Source organism: Taudactylus pleione, unplaced genomic scaffold, assembly GCF_031769625.1.
Source record: "Taudactylus pleione unplaced genomic scaffold, aTauple2 ptg000188l, whole genome shotgun sequence".
NCBI classification, from domain to species: Eukaryota; Metazoa; Chordata; class Amphibia; order Anura; family Myobatrachidae; genus Taudactylus; species Taudactylus pleione.
Window position 1 is genome coordinate 5811532 of NW_028284590.1, and position 15753 is coordinate 5827284.

A 15753-nucleotide genomic window follows, 5' to 3' on the forward strand; every position below is an offset into this window, starting at 1 on the left:
CTACGGGGGCGTGCCACATAACCCTCAAATAAACACAAGCGCTCTCCACTCAGCGTCAGTCAGGAATTCAGTTACCATAGTAATGGGGGACCAGCCGGAGTCACGGGGCCGGTCGCGAAATTTGAGTACAACCAATCAAAGTACAGAAACGCCACTCGTTTTTGTGGGCGTGGTCGTGTCCTAAGAGCTCGTCGGTGATTGGACGGGAATGTGTAGCGATTCGCTGCACCGTCTGGCGGATGAGGCGGGCTCGGCGGCGCCATGTTGAATGCTGGAAGTGACAGTTAGTAGTGTAGAAAACTTAGAAGAAGTATGGAGGGAGAAGCGGAGGAGTTGCGCAGGAGGAAGGTGCAGGCCGGGCGGGCGAAGGTGAGAGCTGTCGGTGCTGCAGGACGCTGATGTTATGCCAGATGATGGTGCTGCATAGATTTCCTATAGTGCATGATCTCCCTAACCTAACATTGCACACCCTGTATACAGTACATCATTCCCTACCCAGCAGTGCCTGTCCCTAACTAGTACATCCTACCACTAACCAGTAGACCCTACTCCTGAAGAGCCTGTCCCTAACCAGTACACCCTACCACTAACCAGTACATCCTACCACTAACCAGTACATCCTACCACTAACCAGTGCACCCTACACCTGAAGAGCCTGTCACTAACCAGTACACCCTACTCCTGAAGAGGCTGTTCCTAACCAGTACACCCTAAATCAGCAGAGCCCTAACAAGTACACCTAACCCCAGGAGAGCCTGTCCCTCACCAGCACACCTAACCCCAGGAGAGCCTGTCCCTGACCAGCACACCTAACCCCAGGAGAGCCTGTCCCTGACCAGCACACCTAACCCCAGGAGAGCCTGTCCCTGACCAGCACACCTAACCCCAGGAGAGCCTGTCCCTGACCAGCACACCTAACCCCAGGAGAGCCTGTCCCTGACCAGCACACCTAACCCCAGGAGAGCCTGTCCCTGACCAGCACACCTAACCCCAGGAGAGCCTGTCCCTCGCCAGCACACTCTACTCTGTTTTATCTCGCCCCTAAGAAAAGGGTGCCTGTTGGGCGATATTCAGTTGTTTAAGCTAATGGATGCAAGTGCCTCGGGTGCCCGTTACTTATCACTCATGTTGTGCCCAAATGCATCGTGTACAGCTGCTAAACCCCTGCAAAGTAATGGGTGTGCTGCCTAAGTGATCGGTTTCTCTGGTTTTCTGCTCGCCACCTCAGGAGGGCGTGAGTAGAAATAATGGGTGCCCGCTGCACTCGTGCTCTTTAGCATAAACAGTTGAATAGAAATGTAATGGACTTTCCCTCTGGGAAGATTTACCTTACTCTGTGTGTAATAAGGAATATATATTTCACTGGGATATTGGCTGGTGCAAATGTTTAAATATCCCATGTAAGCAATTCAGTGCTAAATAATTATTCTTTTTCCTTCTGGTTGACTGTATTAATCAGCATGGCTGCAAGATGCAGAAATGTCTTTTTAAATGTTTTGTATAAAGAGTAAGTCGTCCAATAAAGTGTGTTCAATCGGCCTCCTGTTGTATTGGTGCTGAAACCTGAAAAGCAAAGTTTTGGAGATAGGCGAATACTTTGTATTGTGTTTTTTTTTTTTTCCTTCCTTATAGCAACTGTTTCAGAATGTGTATGATAATAAGTGCTATTTGGGAAGTCCGTATCTCATGCTTAAGCCGGGAACACACTAGACGATATGTTGTCCGATTCGGTGGATCGGACGACATATCCGCCACATCGGGCAGTGTGTACCCGCTATGTCGCTGATGGTGCGGGCTCATCGTCAGCGACATCGCCAGTTGGACCTGCGTGCAACTCCGATGGGCGACATTGTCAGTGGGGGATATGCGCCGTCGCTCTCGGCATACTCAAGTGTTTATGCACTTGCCGATGCCGGAACCCCCACCGGGTCCCGCAACTCACGATGTCATTCATTTAACATTAGAGCTAAATTTGTGTTATTAAATGGTGGTTACACTGTGGGTTTTGGGACCACTGCACATCGCCGGCCTTATTGTCCTCTAAACTCCTGGATTTACTATTCACTGGTTTGGACAGTTATTCTCGAACTACTGGCGATGTCCAGTGGTTTATAAACGGGCAAACCGCTGGAAGTTTGGTCCAAACCACTGGAACCCAGTAAAACTGCCACATCTGTTTGTGCAATGAAAAGGTTAGAAATCATAATACACTTCTATTGAGGGAAAAATATTGAATGAGGAGGCAAATAACATGGTTTCCTTTTGGGTGGACAATGATATTCTTAATATATTTTTTTTGGGGGGGGGGGGGCATAATCTGCTCATATTTTGTTCCAACTGCTTTGGTTGTGGTTTTCAAAGTTCCTGCTTGGTAAATTTGATGGTTTTTATTTGTGTTGCATTCTATTTTTCACAATTAAAAAATAAATCAGAACAGTGATGTGTTTTAGTGCAGCGTTTTGAATTATTAGTTTCATGGTGGTTTGGCATTACTATATCTGGGGTTTGGAAAATGACTGAAAATCAGTGGTTTTGCAAAACCAAAGCTTAGTAAATTTAGCCCATGGTCTCCTTTTGACGCTGCAATAAATAATATTTAACAGTGATTTGCAGCAGCTACTGTGTTATTTCTGTAATCATGGTGTCCAAGCAATATGATTATGTAATTCTAGCTTGCCATGGCACCTTGCTTAGTCACATGTCTGAATTGATGTGTTGTATAGGTGGATGTGGCACCCAGACACTATATGGGGTTTATTCAGGTGCTGGCAATGCTCTCTACGTGCTGTCGGGACGCCAGTAACAGCACACCAAATGACCATGATTTTGCCCCAAAACTGACATTGCTCGATAGGAGTGTGCACAAAAATGCACGATATCAGGGCTATCGTAAGTGTGACATATGTGCACAATAGATCGCAGGCATTCCCCACCATTGAATTGACCCATATTTGAAATGGGAATGGTCCAATAATAATGTAAGGAAAAGGAATCCTTGCCCCGCCACTTTAGAAACTCAGGGCCTTATTCAGAGTATATGCAGTTTATACAGAAGCTGAGTCTTTGGACGCAACTGCTATGTGAAAATATGTAAAGGCAGCAGGGGGCGTCTGTAGTAGAAAGACACCTATCGCTGGAATTTGTGAGCTGCTGCTGCCTCCTAAGATGCATCATCTGATCATCTGCGTGAATATCAGGGATGTGGTATGGCATACCGATGGATCAAATCCCGGCAGACCAAATACCGACAGAGAGTTAAAATGCCAAACGGAGCTCGTAAGTACCCTAACCCTCTCCCTAGCCCTAAGACCCCCGGGGTGGCGCCTAGCCCTAAGACCCCCGGGGTGGCGCCTAGCCCTAAGACCCCCGGGGTGGCGCCTAGCCCTAAGACCCCCGGGGTGGCGCCTAGCCCTAAGACCCCCGGGGTGGCGCCTAGCCCTAAGACCCATTTTGTGGTAGCTAAACCCCCCCATCCGTGGCTAAGTGGTAGCGTTCCCCGCTAAACTACGATCGGGATAATGGCTAGTCGGGGTTTTAGCGTCTGTATTGTTAGGTGTCGGGATTTAGACGCCTTTCGGTATTTAGCCATCATCCGGTGGTATGGTGACTACATCCCGAATATCTGTCATCTGAGTAAAAGCTGGTTACACAGTATACAATGTATTGCATGATATATCTCCCTGAAGCGTATTAAAACAATATATCGTATATGTATCTTATAGTGTGTATGCCCAGTCTCTTTCCTGGCCGCTGTCCTTCGCGTCATCCCATCTGCTGTGCTGCACGTCAGATGGGACAATGCAATGAGCGAAGCAGCGTGTGTTCGGCACATGCAATGTATTGCTCGCTGCATCACTGGGTCTCAGATGTGCAGTGATCGCACTGAGTGAAAAAAAATTGTGGGTCCCGGGGACCCCACACTTTAAAAAATGTATGTCCTTCTTTACTGTTTATGGGTCCCCCTCGAGGTGAGGGCAGGCACCAGTTGGGACAGTGCTGGGGGCAGGTAGCAGTTGGGGAAGAGTTACGGGTAAAGGCAGAGAGAAGTTGGGGTAGAATTGGGGGTAGAGGGGAGTAAGGGCAGGCAGGGCTGGGGGAGTGTAGGGAGGGGGTAAGCGCAGACATCAGTTGCGACAGTGCTGCGGGACAAAGAGGGGTCTAGGGACTGGCTGTGCTGGGAGTCGGGATGGGGCAAGGGTAGATAGCAGCTGGCGCAGTACTGGGGGGCAAGGAGCGTGTTAAGGGCTTTCACTGGCATTTCACGGAAGACTGGCAGCACCCTGGCACTGCACAGAAGACTGGCAGCACCCTGGGACTGCACGGAAGGCTCCCACTACACAATAGCACCACCCTGGCATTGCACAAAAGGGTCCCACCACACATGGGCACAACAGAGCAGGGTCCCACCACACACTGGGAAATGAGGGTCCCACAACACAATGGATTACACCTGGTGTAGGGGCCTCAGCTCACCCTGGTACCCCCATGTACCACACAGTATGCAGCAAAACCATACACTGGTACCACATTGGCACTGCACATCAAATGAGTGCCCCACCACATACTGGCAGCTCCAGGTAAGACACTGGGTACTGATTAACACAGGATGTGGCCCTGGAGAGCGGCTGTTCACAGTCCAGGTGCTTTTACTTGGGGCAATCTCGTGGGTGGTGGCTTTGCAGACAATACAATCCGTGTTGAAAAAAAGGAGGGTAAAGGGAACTGGGAAGGATTCTGCACAAGAGAATTAATACGTGTAATTATGGATATGATTCCAACAATAAATATATACACGGAAATTGACCAACTATAGCGAACAATAATAGGGAATACCCCCATTATACTCAATTGAAATTGTTGGTGGTGCTCCTAATAGTCTGTTATTTTAAACAAGAAAAAATTCCCTGCACAGGCGACTATTTTTTGGGGCACTCTTAACTGATGACAAGTGAAATGATATTTGATATGATGTATAACAATTAAAACATCTATTTTATTACTCTACTCATTAAAATATTAGTGCCATAAAACACCATATAACGAAACACATATGACAATAAACATACAATAATCTAAAATCATAAATCATAAACCTTGTCTGAGGAGACAAAAAATGAACTTCTATGACAGGAATAGTGTGGGCGAAATTATTAAGAAATGGCCATCTCATATGTATGGAGATGATATGATGCTAGCAAGCACAGGAATCAGATCATGAATCAGGATTGTGTAAATCACATTAATTGTTGTGTCTCTCACTAGTGGTACAAGAAATATATATATATATATATCTTAAAAAAATAAAGGGAAGACTAAAATAACACATCCTAGATCTGAATGGATGAAATATTCTTATTAAATACTTTGTTCTTTACATAGTTGAATGTGCTGACAACAAAATCACACAAAAATTATCATTGGAAATCAAATTTATTAACCCATGAGGTCTGGTTTTGGAGCCGCACTCAAAATTAAAGTGGAAAAACACACTACAGGCTGCTCCAACTTTGATGTAATGTCCTTAAAACAAGTCAAACTGAGGCTCAGTAGTGTGTGGAGCCTCCACGTGCTTGTATGACCTCCCTACAACGCCTGGGCATGCTCCTGATGAGGTGGCGGATGGACTCCTGAGGGATCTCCTCCCAGACCTGGACTAAAGCATCTGTCAACTCCTGGACAGTCTGTGGTGCAACGTGGCGTTGGTGGATGGAGCGAGACATGACGTCACAGATGTGCTCAATTGGATTCAGGTCTGGGGAACGGGCGGGCCAGTCCATAGCATCAATGCCTTCGTCTTGCAGGAACTGCTCACACACTCGAGCCACATGAGGTCTACCATTGTCTTGCATTAGGAGGAACCCAGGGCCAACCGCACCAGCATATGGTCTCACAAGAGGTCTGAGGATCTCATCTCGGTAGCTAATGGCAGTCAGGCTACCTCTAGCGAGCACATGGAGGGCTGTGCGGCCCCCCCAAAGAAATGCCACCCCACACCATTACTGACCCACTGCCAAACTGGTCATGCTGGAGGATATTACAGGCAGCAGAACGTTCTCCTTGACGTCTCCAGACTCTGTCACGTCTGTCACATGTGCTCAGTGTGAACCTGCTTTCATCTGTGAAGAGCACAGGGCGCCAGTGGCGAATTTGCCAATCTTGGTGTTCTCTGGCAAATGCCAAACGTCCTGCACGGTGTTGGGCTGTAAGCACAACCCCCACATGTGGACGTCGGGCCCTCATACCACCCTCATGGAGTCTGTTTCTGACTGTTTGAGCAGACACATGCACATTTGTGGCCTGCTGGAGGTCATTTTGCAGGGCTCTGGCAGTGCTCCTCCTGTTCCTCCTTGCACAAAGGCGTAGGTAGCGGTCCTGCTGCTGGGTTGTTGCCCTCCTACGGCCACCTCCACGTCTCCTGATGTACTGGCCTGTCTCTTGGTAGCGCCTCCATGCTCTGGACACTACGCTGACAGACACAGCAAACCTTCTTGCCACAGCTCCCATTGATGTGCCATCCTGGATGAGTTGCACTACCTGAGCCACTTGTGTGGGTTGTAGACTCCGTCTCATGCTACCACTAGAGTGAAAGCACTGCCAGCATTCAAAAATGACCAAAACATCAGCCAAAAAGCATAGGAACTGAGAAGTGGTCTGTGGTCACCACCTGCAGAACCACTCCTTTATTGGGGGTGTCTTGCTATTTGCCTATAATTTCCACCTGTTGTCTATTCCATTTGCACAACAGCATGTCAAATTGATTGTCAATCAATGTTGCTTCCTAAGTGGACAGTTTGATTTCACAGAAGTGTGAATTACTTGGAGTTACATTGTGTTGTTTTAGTGTTCCCTGTATTTTTTTGAGCAGTGTGTGTGTGTGTGTGTGTGTGTGTGTGTGTGTGTGTGTGTGTGTATGTGTGTATATATATATATATATATCTCTCTCAAACCAAATTGTATTCACATATCAGATATTAATATCGGTACAGAGACATATCCAATGCATATCATAAGGATAAGATTCTAATGAATCATACCAGTATCTAAAAAATTATCATGGGTCATCAAATAGTCACAATTGGTTTAAGCAAAATACCTTGCAAGTGAAAAATGTAATCAATAGTACACTTTTATAATGCAACATACCACTATTATCAAGTGGTGAAACCTTACATCTTCTATTGAAAAACAATTGACATTAAATCACAATTCATTAATTGACCATTGCATAAGCATTTGGAAAAATATCGGCAATAAGAAATTTTTAGTTTTTTTATATATCACTATTATTTAATAGTGAACCTTTACATTTGCCACTGATGACCAAAATACCTTATATTACAGCTCATCATTGCATAAGCATGGTCTCATAAAGCTTATTATAGTGACTGTACGTCATATGTGAAATATATACCAGATTGAAGAAAGAAAAAAAAGTAAGGCACATAGAATGTCTCTCCACTTCTGCTTTCACTCAGAATAGTGCAAGCCGAGTGATGAGAGAGTGGGGAGACCAGTGTCTATGGAAACAACCTATTAAACCATTAAGGTAGGGGTGCTAATCCAGACTGAGGGCGTCTCCTTTCCCACACTAGTATTAGGCACAAATCTAGGTAAGTCCTACAAGTTTTATATACTGTAATGCAACTGTGGTTCATTTTTGGGGAGTGGGTCCCCCTGGATTGCTTTGGCTGATCTGTCTCAGGGCACCGCATTATAACACATTTTCCTTTATAACACATTTTAACCCTTCACTGTTTGTTTATTATACATGTACTTCACTTTTTTATTTTCATTCTTTATATGCAGCTGCAGCTGCTCCTAACTATCTCTTTACACTGCACTTTTCTTACTATGGCGGTGCCCTGGGGCGGCTTAGCTGGGCTAGTTTGGGGGTGTCCTGCGCTCTGGATTTGAATCGTAGTATGTTAGGGACCTACCCTACAGAGGTTACCTGGATATGGTGGGTAGGCCCATAACCTTGGCCATGATTATGCTAAACACCTCTATTAATTGCAAAATTTTATTGCATTTCTATATATTATTAATAATTTGGAGTTGTGCACCTGAGATTTGTCTGTTTCTGTGCATTTAAATCAAATGAACTGAGGTGCTAATTAAGTCACCTGTGCTCAATCAGGGATATCCTTAGAACCTGGACTGTAATGGCGGCGTTTGGGAACCTCTGGTCTACATATTTTATTTCTCATACATCCATTAACCCCTTCTTTGAAACATTTGATGTCATTTTAATAGCAGATGTCATATTATTATTATCCTGTATTTACATGGCGCCACAGAGTGTCCATAGTGCCATAACATTGTTTTGTTCACATTGTTTGTGTATTTGTAACTGAAATCTTGAGAACATTGTTGTCTACTATTGTATTTGTTTGGTTTTGTGGATTCAGGTTTTGATTTTGCAGCACAAGTGCTTCTCAGCTCAGTGATATTTAAACAGGTGTATGTTTAAATCCTTAATCTCCTTCAAGCTGCTTATATATTAGCTGTAGTAGCCTAATATGTTTGGGTTACTGCACGTTGTTTCATTGGCGACACTTGAGTTTCTCTGTTTTACTCCTTGGTTTGCCGACCTGTTCTGTTTCTTAGATTGGATTGTCTTGTTTGGAGTATCCGCCACTTTGGAGAATGCGTCTTTATGGAAAGCGTTACTTTCTATCTACCCCAGCCAGTTGAATGTGGCTATTTTTTTTATTTTTTTTTTATGAGAATTTTATTTACACCAATTTATGTGATCCCATTGTTCTTCTATTAAGTCCATGTACCCATGTTTTTTTTTTTATAAGCCATGACCACCCCACTTTTATGGCCCTGTTACCTGTTCCTCACCTACCTGTCCTTGTATCTTTCCTACACTTTCCTATGCAGCTTGCTCATTTCAGACAGCGCAAAACAAAAGGGGAAAGTTCAAAGGCGCAGAAAAAGAGGCAGAAGAGGAAGGGTGAAACTGTACACGCGAATGACGTTCCGCCGGAGGAGGGCGCGCTAGTCCAAACAGAATATGTAGACGATCTGACACCTGGTGCAGGGCACCTCCATACAGAGGTACGATCTCATGTCCCTGTTACCTCACTGAAAATGACCTGATTGATGAGAATGCATCAAAATACTATTTTATACCTTTTTATAGTACTTGTTATACGCCTTTGGCAATCTCCTTCTAAACATATGCTTAATGCCCACCACCCCTGTATAGCAAATAGTCCACCATGAAGCCCCTGTTCCCTAAAGCCAAGAGCTGACTGTCACTGTCCCATTCTGTTTAGAGGGGCTTGTCCAAAAGTGTATATAGTTATTTGGAGTGTTTATTTTCTGGAGTTTTATATTTGACAGAAAATGTGATTATTCTCTGCAAGAATACCCAAACACATTGCTCATAATTAAAATTGGATTTAGTATAAAGACATAACCCTACAATAATGCTGGTCTTGACTACATGTAGTTATAAACATTGAGGAGCCAGTATGTGCTGTGCATTAATAAATGGACGCGCACTTCTTTCAGACATTAACCCCCCCCCCTTCAATTTGTTATAGCCCACCTCCGCCATCTTCATCTCACACCTGGTCCTCCCTTCCCCCAAGCCCATTCTCTGTGCTCCCTCTCATGCCTTAAACTCATTAAACCCCCTTATCAGCACCTTCATTGCTGACCCAATAACCTTCACCATACCATTTCCCCCTCATCATCCCCCTCCCCACATAATCTGACTATCAACTTGTCCCCTACATCCTGATCTCCATCTTGTTTCACATACTATCATCATCCTCATTATAAGCAAAGTAATCTAGAAAGTCCATATTAACTAACCCCTGCATGAATTAATTATAATTATTGTTATTATATAAGGTGCATACACACGTAATGATTTTGTAACCAATGATTTTCTGTCAGATTTTCCTTTGAAAAAGTGAACGATTTTTTGAAGTGTAATGAACGATTTTTACAACGATGAACGAAAAATGTTCCTTCCCTTAATGAAAATCGTCATGTTGGATAGTCTGAAATGAACGATAACTACAAACGGGAGCGAGCTTGAACAATTATCGTTCGTCGGTATTACTCAGAAACTGAACGATTGCACGATAACTAAGTCGTTAACGACAAAATCGTTCAAAAAATCGTTACGTTTGTATGCACCTTAACTCCTCCATTCTGCATTTTTATAAACCGTCCTTCATTAACCTGTCCTCCTCTCATTAACGCCATTCATTACAGTTTCCTCACAGCTACGCTGCTTGTTTGGATTTTCTCAAGGGGATTACCACTCGCGTCTAGTGTTCATGCTAGGTTTTTTGTATTATTATTATTATTATTATTATTATTATTATTATTATTATTATTTTGGTCACTGATGGCTCTACCACTGGGGGTGGGGAAAATGCCAGTAAGGTTCTATTGTCCCTAGGTAATCTGTTGACGTCAAGACTGGACGGTACAATTACAGTAAGGACCTACAGAGAATAGTGGGGGGGGGGGAGGGGTTTGCGAGGACACCCATAGGAATATATATTTTTATTTTCACTAACATTTTTAAAAACAAATTTACTGGCGGTTTTGGCCGAAATAAGTAATCAGTTAAGTGTTTAAAGTGCCAGTCATGTACAAGCCAACGCCAACCAGGTGTTGCCTTTTTAAATGATTACAGCTTAAAAAATACGACCAGGCTCGCCAGAGACTGCACCTTGTGTAAGCCTCTGAGGGGTTTATTTATTAAATTGCGGGTGTTTAGAAGTAGAGTTGATGCCCATAGCAACCAATCAGATTCTAGTTATTTATCTAGCACCTTCTAGGAGATAGCTAGAATCTGGTTGCTATGGGCAACACCTCCACCTTACCGCATCTTAGTAAATATACCCCTGTTTGTGTCGATCATAAACTGCATCGAATAATAAATGTCTCCATCATAAAAACATTTTTAAACACCAATAATCCCCTCTAATATATTGATAGAATTGTTTTCCCCATAAGAGAATCATTAGTGTTATTGGTCTCCTTATTCAATACTTAATGATTGCCCTCAGTATAAATCAATTATTCTCCTGATTGACCAGGTAGCTATCTCACTTCTCATAGCTACCTCATACTTCTAAATCAAAAAACATTGATCGTTCTTGGTCAGGTTTCCGGCAGTTTGGTCTTCAGTAAATCATTCAAAACCCCCTGAAATTGCAAAACCGCTGTTCAGTAATGGTCCCCCTTAAATCTTTGTACTAAATATTTCTCCTCTTATTTGGTAGATAAGTCTGGAGTGCAGCTCATTGGATGTATCAGAGTGTCAGGACAGAGAGTCCGATTTAGAAGACAGACTGGAATTTACAAAGGATGACATTGAGGCTTATGCTGAGGATATCTCAGAGTTTCACAAACCACTGGAAAATACGTCCTCATCGGAGCTCCAACAGGTTCTCCTTTTAGTTTATTTTAGACTTAACTTTAATACCCAAATAAAAAAAAAAAGTGAAAGCTTAAAACGAAAAGTTGATCTGTGTTGACTTTACACTACTTTATTTTGGGGGCTTTTTTAAACACAGAATTCTGTTTCTAACAAATACACCCTCACAAATCAGAATTTAATTTTTAAAACTCTGTGGGAGAAGCCAAAATGAAGATCTGGAAACCACAACTGTCCTATGCACTAAATATAAAGGGAAACTAGAGTTTAGTCCTTTTGGATCCTGATCCCAAAAAACCGCATTGGCTTTTACAAAGCATTACACAAGAATTTGGCTGCTTAACAAGAGCATTTAAACAGACACACAATCCTTCAGTTTCTAGTTTTATTTCAGAGTTAAGTCTTTTCATTCAATTGTAGGAGACATGGAGAATGCAAATTTCTAGAGAACATGATTAGCATTATACATTTTGATGTTCTAGCAGACCTGGAAATGTTCATGATGTTTGAACATTTTTTAGCTGTGGCAAGAGACTAGACCGAAGCCAGCTAGACACTAACACGAGCCTCCTCCTTCCCGGCCCCCTGGCAGTGAAGTTGCTGTCTCTGACTGCCGACATAGCTACAGATTTTCTGCCCCTGAAAGCAGCGTGAATAGTACTCTGGGGCGCATGTGCCGTAACAAAAGTGCGGGGAGAGATCAGCTGGGGATTACAAGGCTCTTTAGGCATTTTTTTTAAAATATTTAAAAACCTGTTTAAAAATGTTCACTTTATAAAAGACAATTTGAGGTTTTTTTTGGGGTTTATTTTTTTTGGGGGGGGGGGGCGGGGATATTAAGTAGTTAAAGCTAAGCTGTCGTCATTAATTCTGGAGTGGGTATTGACAAGTTCAGCAAAGTTCCTGTTTAAAAGTCATCCTGATTCCTACCACTGTAGTTTTTGAAAGAGGATTGAAGTCCAGTTAGATGTATTTCTCTCAGTAGTACCCTCAGTAACTCTTTCTTTATTGCCATTTTTGAGTAGTTTTGTGTTGCGGCATTAATGCAGATAATGGTCTGTGTAGGAATTGCAATCTGCTGTCCACAAGCGAGATAACATCATCATAACGCAGTTGTCCAATAACTTACAGCAAGCTCTCCTGAGCCGGAAGGAGATGGAAGAGGAGACGCTGTGCCTGGCCACTCAGATACATGGAAATCAGAGTCAGCTGCAGGATGTGAGTATTACAAATATCACTGTAAATATTGTGCCACTCTGATTTGTAATTTGTTTAGTTAAGACTATGGAAAAAAACACAGATCCTGATAGCGTATACTCTGTATAGCTGTTCCTGCATTGCGGCCATGGAAAAAAAAAAAAAAACCCAATGACTTACAAAAGTATTCAACCCTCCACAAAGTCAACAGAATTGCCTGTATTACAAATTGTGAACCGCTTCTGGAAGATGTTCTGATTTTGAGTGTATTGCTGGGCTGGAAGGAGTACATGGTGGTTGTGTGCAGACCCCCTGACATGTCTCCCTTCGTCCCCCATGTATGCAGCTAATGCAATAAAAAAAACACAAAAAAAACCAGGAAAGTTGAATGGTGCACTGATCAGATGAAAATATGATTAAACATAACTTTTATTTCTAATATAATTAAAATAATAGGTTCCGTTCAAACAAGACCCATATAGTGAAACGTTGTTTAATATAGAGAAGTGTTCGAAAGAAATTAAGTATTTTTAAACAGGGACTGCCTAATGTCACAATAATTTCAGGCTACACTATTGAGTGTACACATAGGAATTATGTGCACTAATGGATATTACTACCCTATTTCTACTTCAGGGTCCATAGGGGGTCCACAGGGTTGACCTTGGGGTATATCTGGATCCACGGGCACCACGCAGTTAAAGCTTTGCTGCTCCCAGGATGCACTTGGGTCCGTCCTCCCCTATACCCCGCCCCCGGCCACAGGCACCTCAGTTTTAGTTGGTGCCCGGCCGGAGTCGGGTCACCCTGTCGCAGTGGGGCTGCAGGAGCAGCCCCTAAGCTTTATTTTAAAAGAGAAATTTTTTATTTTTTCTACTTTTTTTTACACTTTTAGAGCGGCAGCATCAGACTGTCCTTTAGGACGTCCACGCTGCCGCTCCTTCTCCCCGCTGGCGCCGCGACGCCAGTACAGCTCTGGGGATCGCGGCGGGACCCCAGAGCCTGTACTAGCCGGGCTCTGGGGACTCCCTTGACTGCTGCCGGACGCGACGGGGATCAGGTAAGCGGATACTTTGTATGCAGTCAGAAGCCTCCGGTCTCTGGGGACAGACCGGAGGCGCTAGCGGCGGCGGCGGGCTCCCCCTCAATTGAGGAATACCCCGCGTGTCCGCTAGACCACCAGGGTAACAGGCTGGTAGCGGGACCGGCAACCCGGGGGTTAATTGCTAGCCAGGGGAGGCAGCCTTCCCTGTCTAGCGGCTCCTCCCCTCAGCTCAGCGCGCCTTTCAACAAACAGTCTGGCGTCGCTGAGCTGCTCTTATCTTACGGCCACTCCTCCTCTGAGGTCTCCGGCGGCCATCTTTACTGGCACATCGCAGACTCCCAGGCGGTATCAAGTGGACCGGTCCCCCTGTGTACCTCTCCCCTGCTAAAGGACAGTGTACACAGCGCTATAGCCCTCCCAGACACTGAATCTGGGCGGTTGATTGTAGCGGAAGGTGCAGTGAGTACTAACTTTTCTGCATTGTATGTGACTATTGCTAGTGCTGCCTGTCTGTGACTTATTCTCCTTGCTGTCAGCTTATAACTATCCCTTTCCTTCTCCTACGGCCCGCAGGTGTGTGGGGGAAGGGCGTTTTTCTGAGACCCTCACTTATATAAAACACGTATTTGTGGGGTCAGTCACATACTGTTGTGTGCTACACAGTACCATATCTGGGCTGTTGTGTCGCATACTGGTGAGTGCGCGGGTGTTAAAACCGTAATTCCTCTGGTGATACCTATTTCTTGTGATTTACGGTATCATGTCTGATGAGGAGACTGAGCGCTCTGTGGCTCCTGTGCTATTTTCCTGCAGACGCTGTGCTGCTGGAGTTGATGGGGAGGACTTATCTCAGGATGGTCTGTGCGGGCGTTGCCAGCTGGTACCGGGCCCCTCCAACCCCCCTGTATCACAGGACCCTCCTTGTGCGATGTTTTCACAGGTGCTGGCGTCTATTGCGGACCGGTTATCGGTCCCATCAGCGGTCCCTTCTAGGGCGTTGCCGCAGCCCACCATCCCCCATTCCCCGGGTGTTCCACAAATGTTGCGGTCTCTCCCCGGGGCCCAGACTGTGGGTCCTTACTCGGGACTGCCTGTGTATGTGCAGTCTTCCCCAGGGACTCGTCAGTCTGTAGTGCCTTTGCAGAGTTTTGCTCCGACTGCTCCTCCACCTTGGGTGGATGTTCTCTCCAGCTCCGTACAGAGTCTGGCGGCTTCATCCTCGGCATTTCAGTCCATGTTGCAAGGTGATGTGCCACCAAGGGCGTCTAAACGTCCGGTTGTGAGTTCACTAGCTGCGCAGTTGTCGGACTCGGAAGTGTCCTCAGATGATGGAGAAATCCATGAGGACTCTGATGTCATGGGGCAGGAGGTGGAAGCTAAGTCCTCCATTAATGTTCCAGCCTTAGTTAGGGCGGTGCGGGCTATCCTACATGTTGAGGATGATGCGCCGGCTCCTAGGTCGAAGTTTCCTAATTTTAAAAAGGCCAAGGTGACTTCAACTGTGTTCCCCCTGTCTGATCAATTATCGGATCATATGGCGGCGGCCTGGCAATTACCTAGTAAGAGGTTCCATCCACAGAAGAGGTTGGCGGCGAACTATCCTTTTCCTGAAGCTCATTGCAGGAAATGGGAGACTCCGCAGGCGGTGGATTCCCACGTTACCCGCTTGATCAAAAGCGCGACGCTGCCATTGCCGTCTATCTCCTCTTTGAAGGATCCCACGGACAAGAAGGTGGAGACTTGTTTAAAGTCCATTTATTCTCTTTCCGGGGCGGTGGCTCGCCCGTCCATGGCTATCTCCTGGGTGGCTAAAGCCATTGAGGCATGGGCCAATGCCTTGGAGGATACCTTTCCTGATGAGGCTCCGGATATCCAGAGAGCGTTAGTGGGACAGATGCGGGATGCAGCTTCCTATATTGGGGAAGCGTCTTTGGATGCCAGCCTGCTCACTTCTAGGGTGTCGGCTGCAGCGGCGTCTGCTCGGCGCTCCCTGTGGCTGAGGTCCTGGAGGGCTGATGCAGATTCAAAAAAGGGTCTGGAGGCCTTGCCTTTTAATGGTGATTTACAATTTGGTCCGGATTTGGACAAAATAGTGGAT

At 45.1% G+C, this 15753-nt stretch overlaps 1 protein-coding gene across 6 annotated transcripts in view; it reads left to right on the forward strand.

Moving 5' to 3' along the window:
- Positions 1-266: 266 nt before the first annotated feature.
- The window catches only part of PCNT (pericentrin), a 201463-nt gene continuing 185976 nt past the window's right edge, over positions 267-15753 (forward strand). For 5 of the 6 annotated variants that reach the window (XM_088476398.1, XM_088476400.1, XM_088476402.1 and 2 more), the window contains exons 1-4: positions 267-369; positions 8887-9063; positions 11259-11423; positions 12479-12631. In XM_088476398.1, coding sequence (XP_088332524.1) covers positions 313-369; positions 8887-9063; positions 11259-11423; positions 12479-12631 — 552 coding nt within the window. In that variant the 5' untranslated portion in view covers positions 267-312. The remainder of the gene's footprint in view (positions 370-8886; positions 9064-11258; positions 11424-12478; positions 12632-15753) is intronic. The other variant, XM_088476401.1, reaches the window with a different exon arrangement.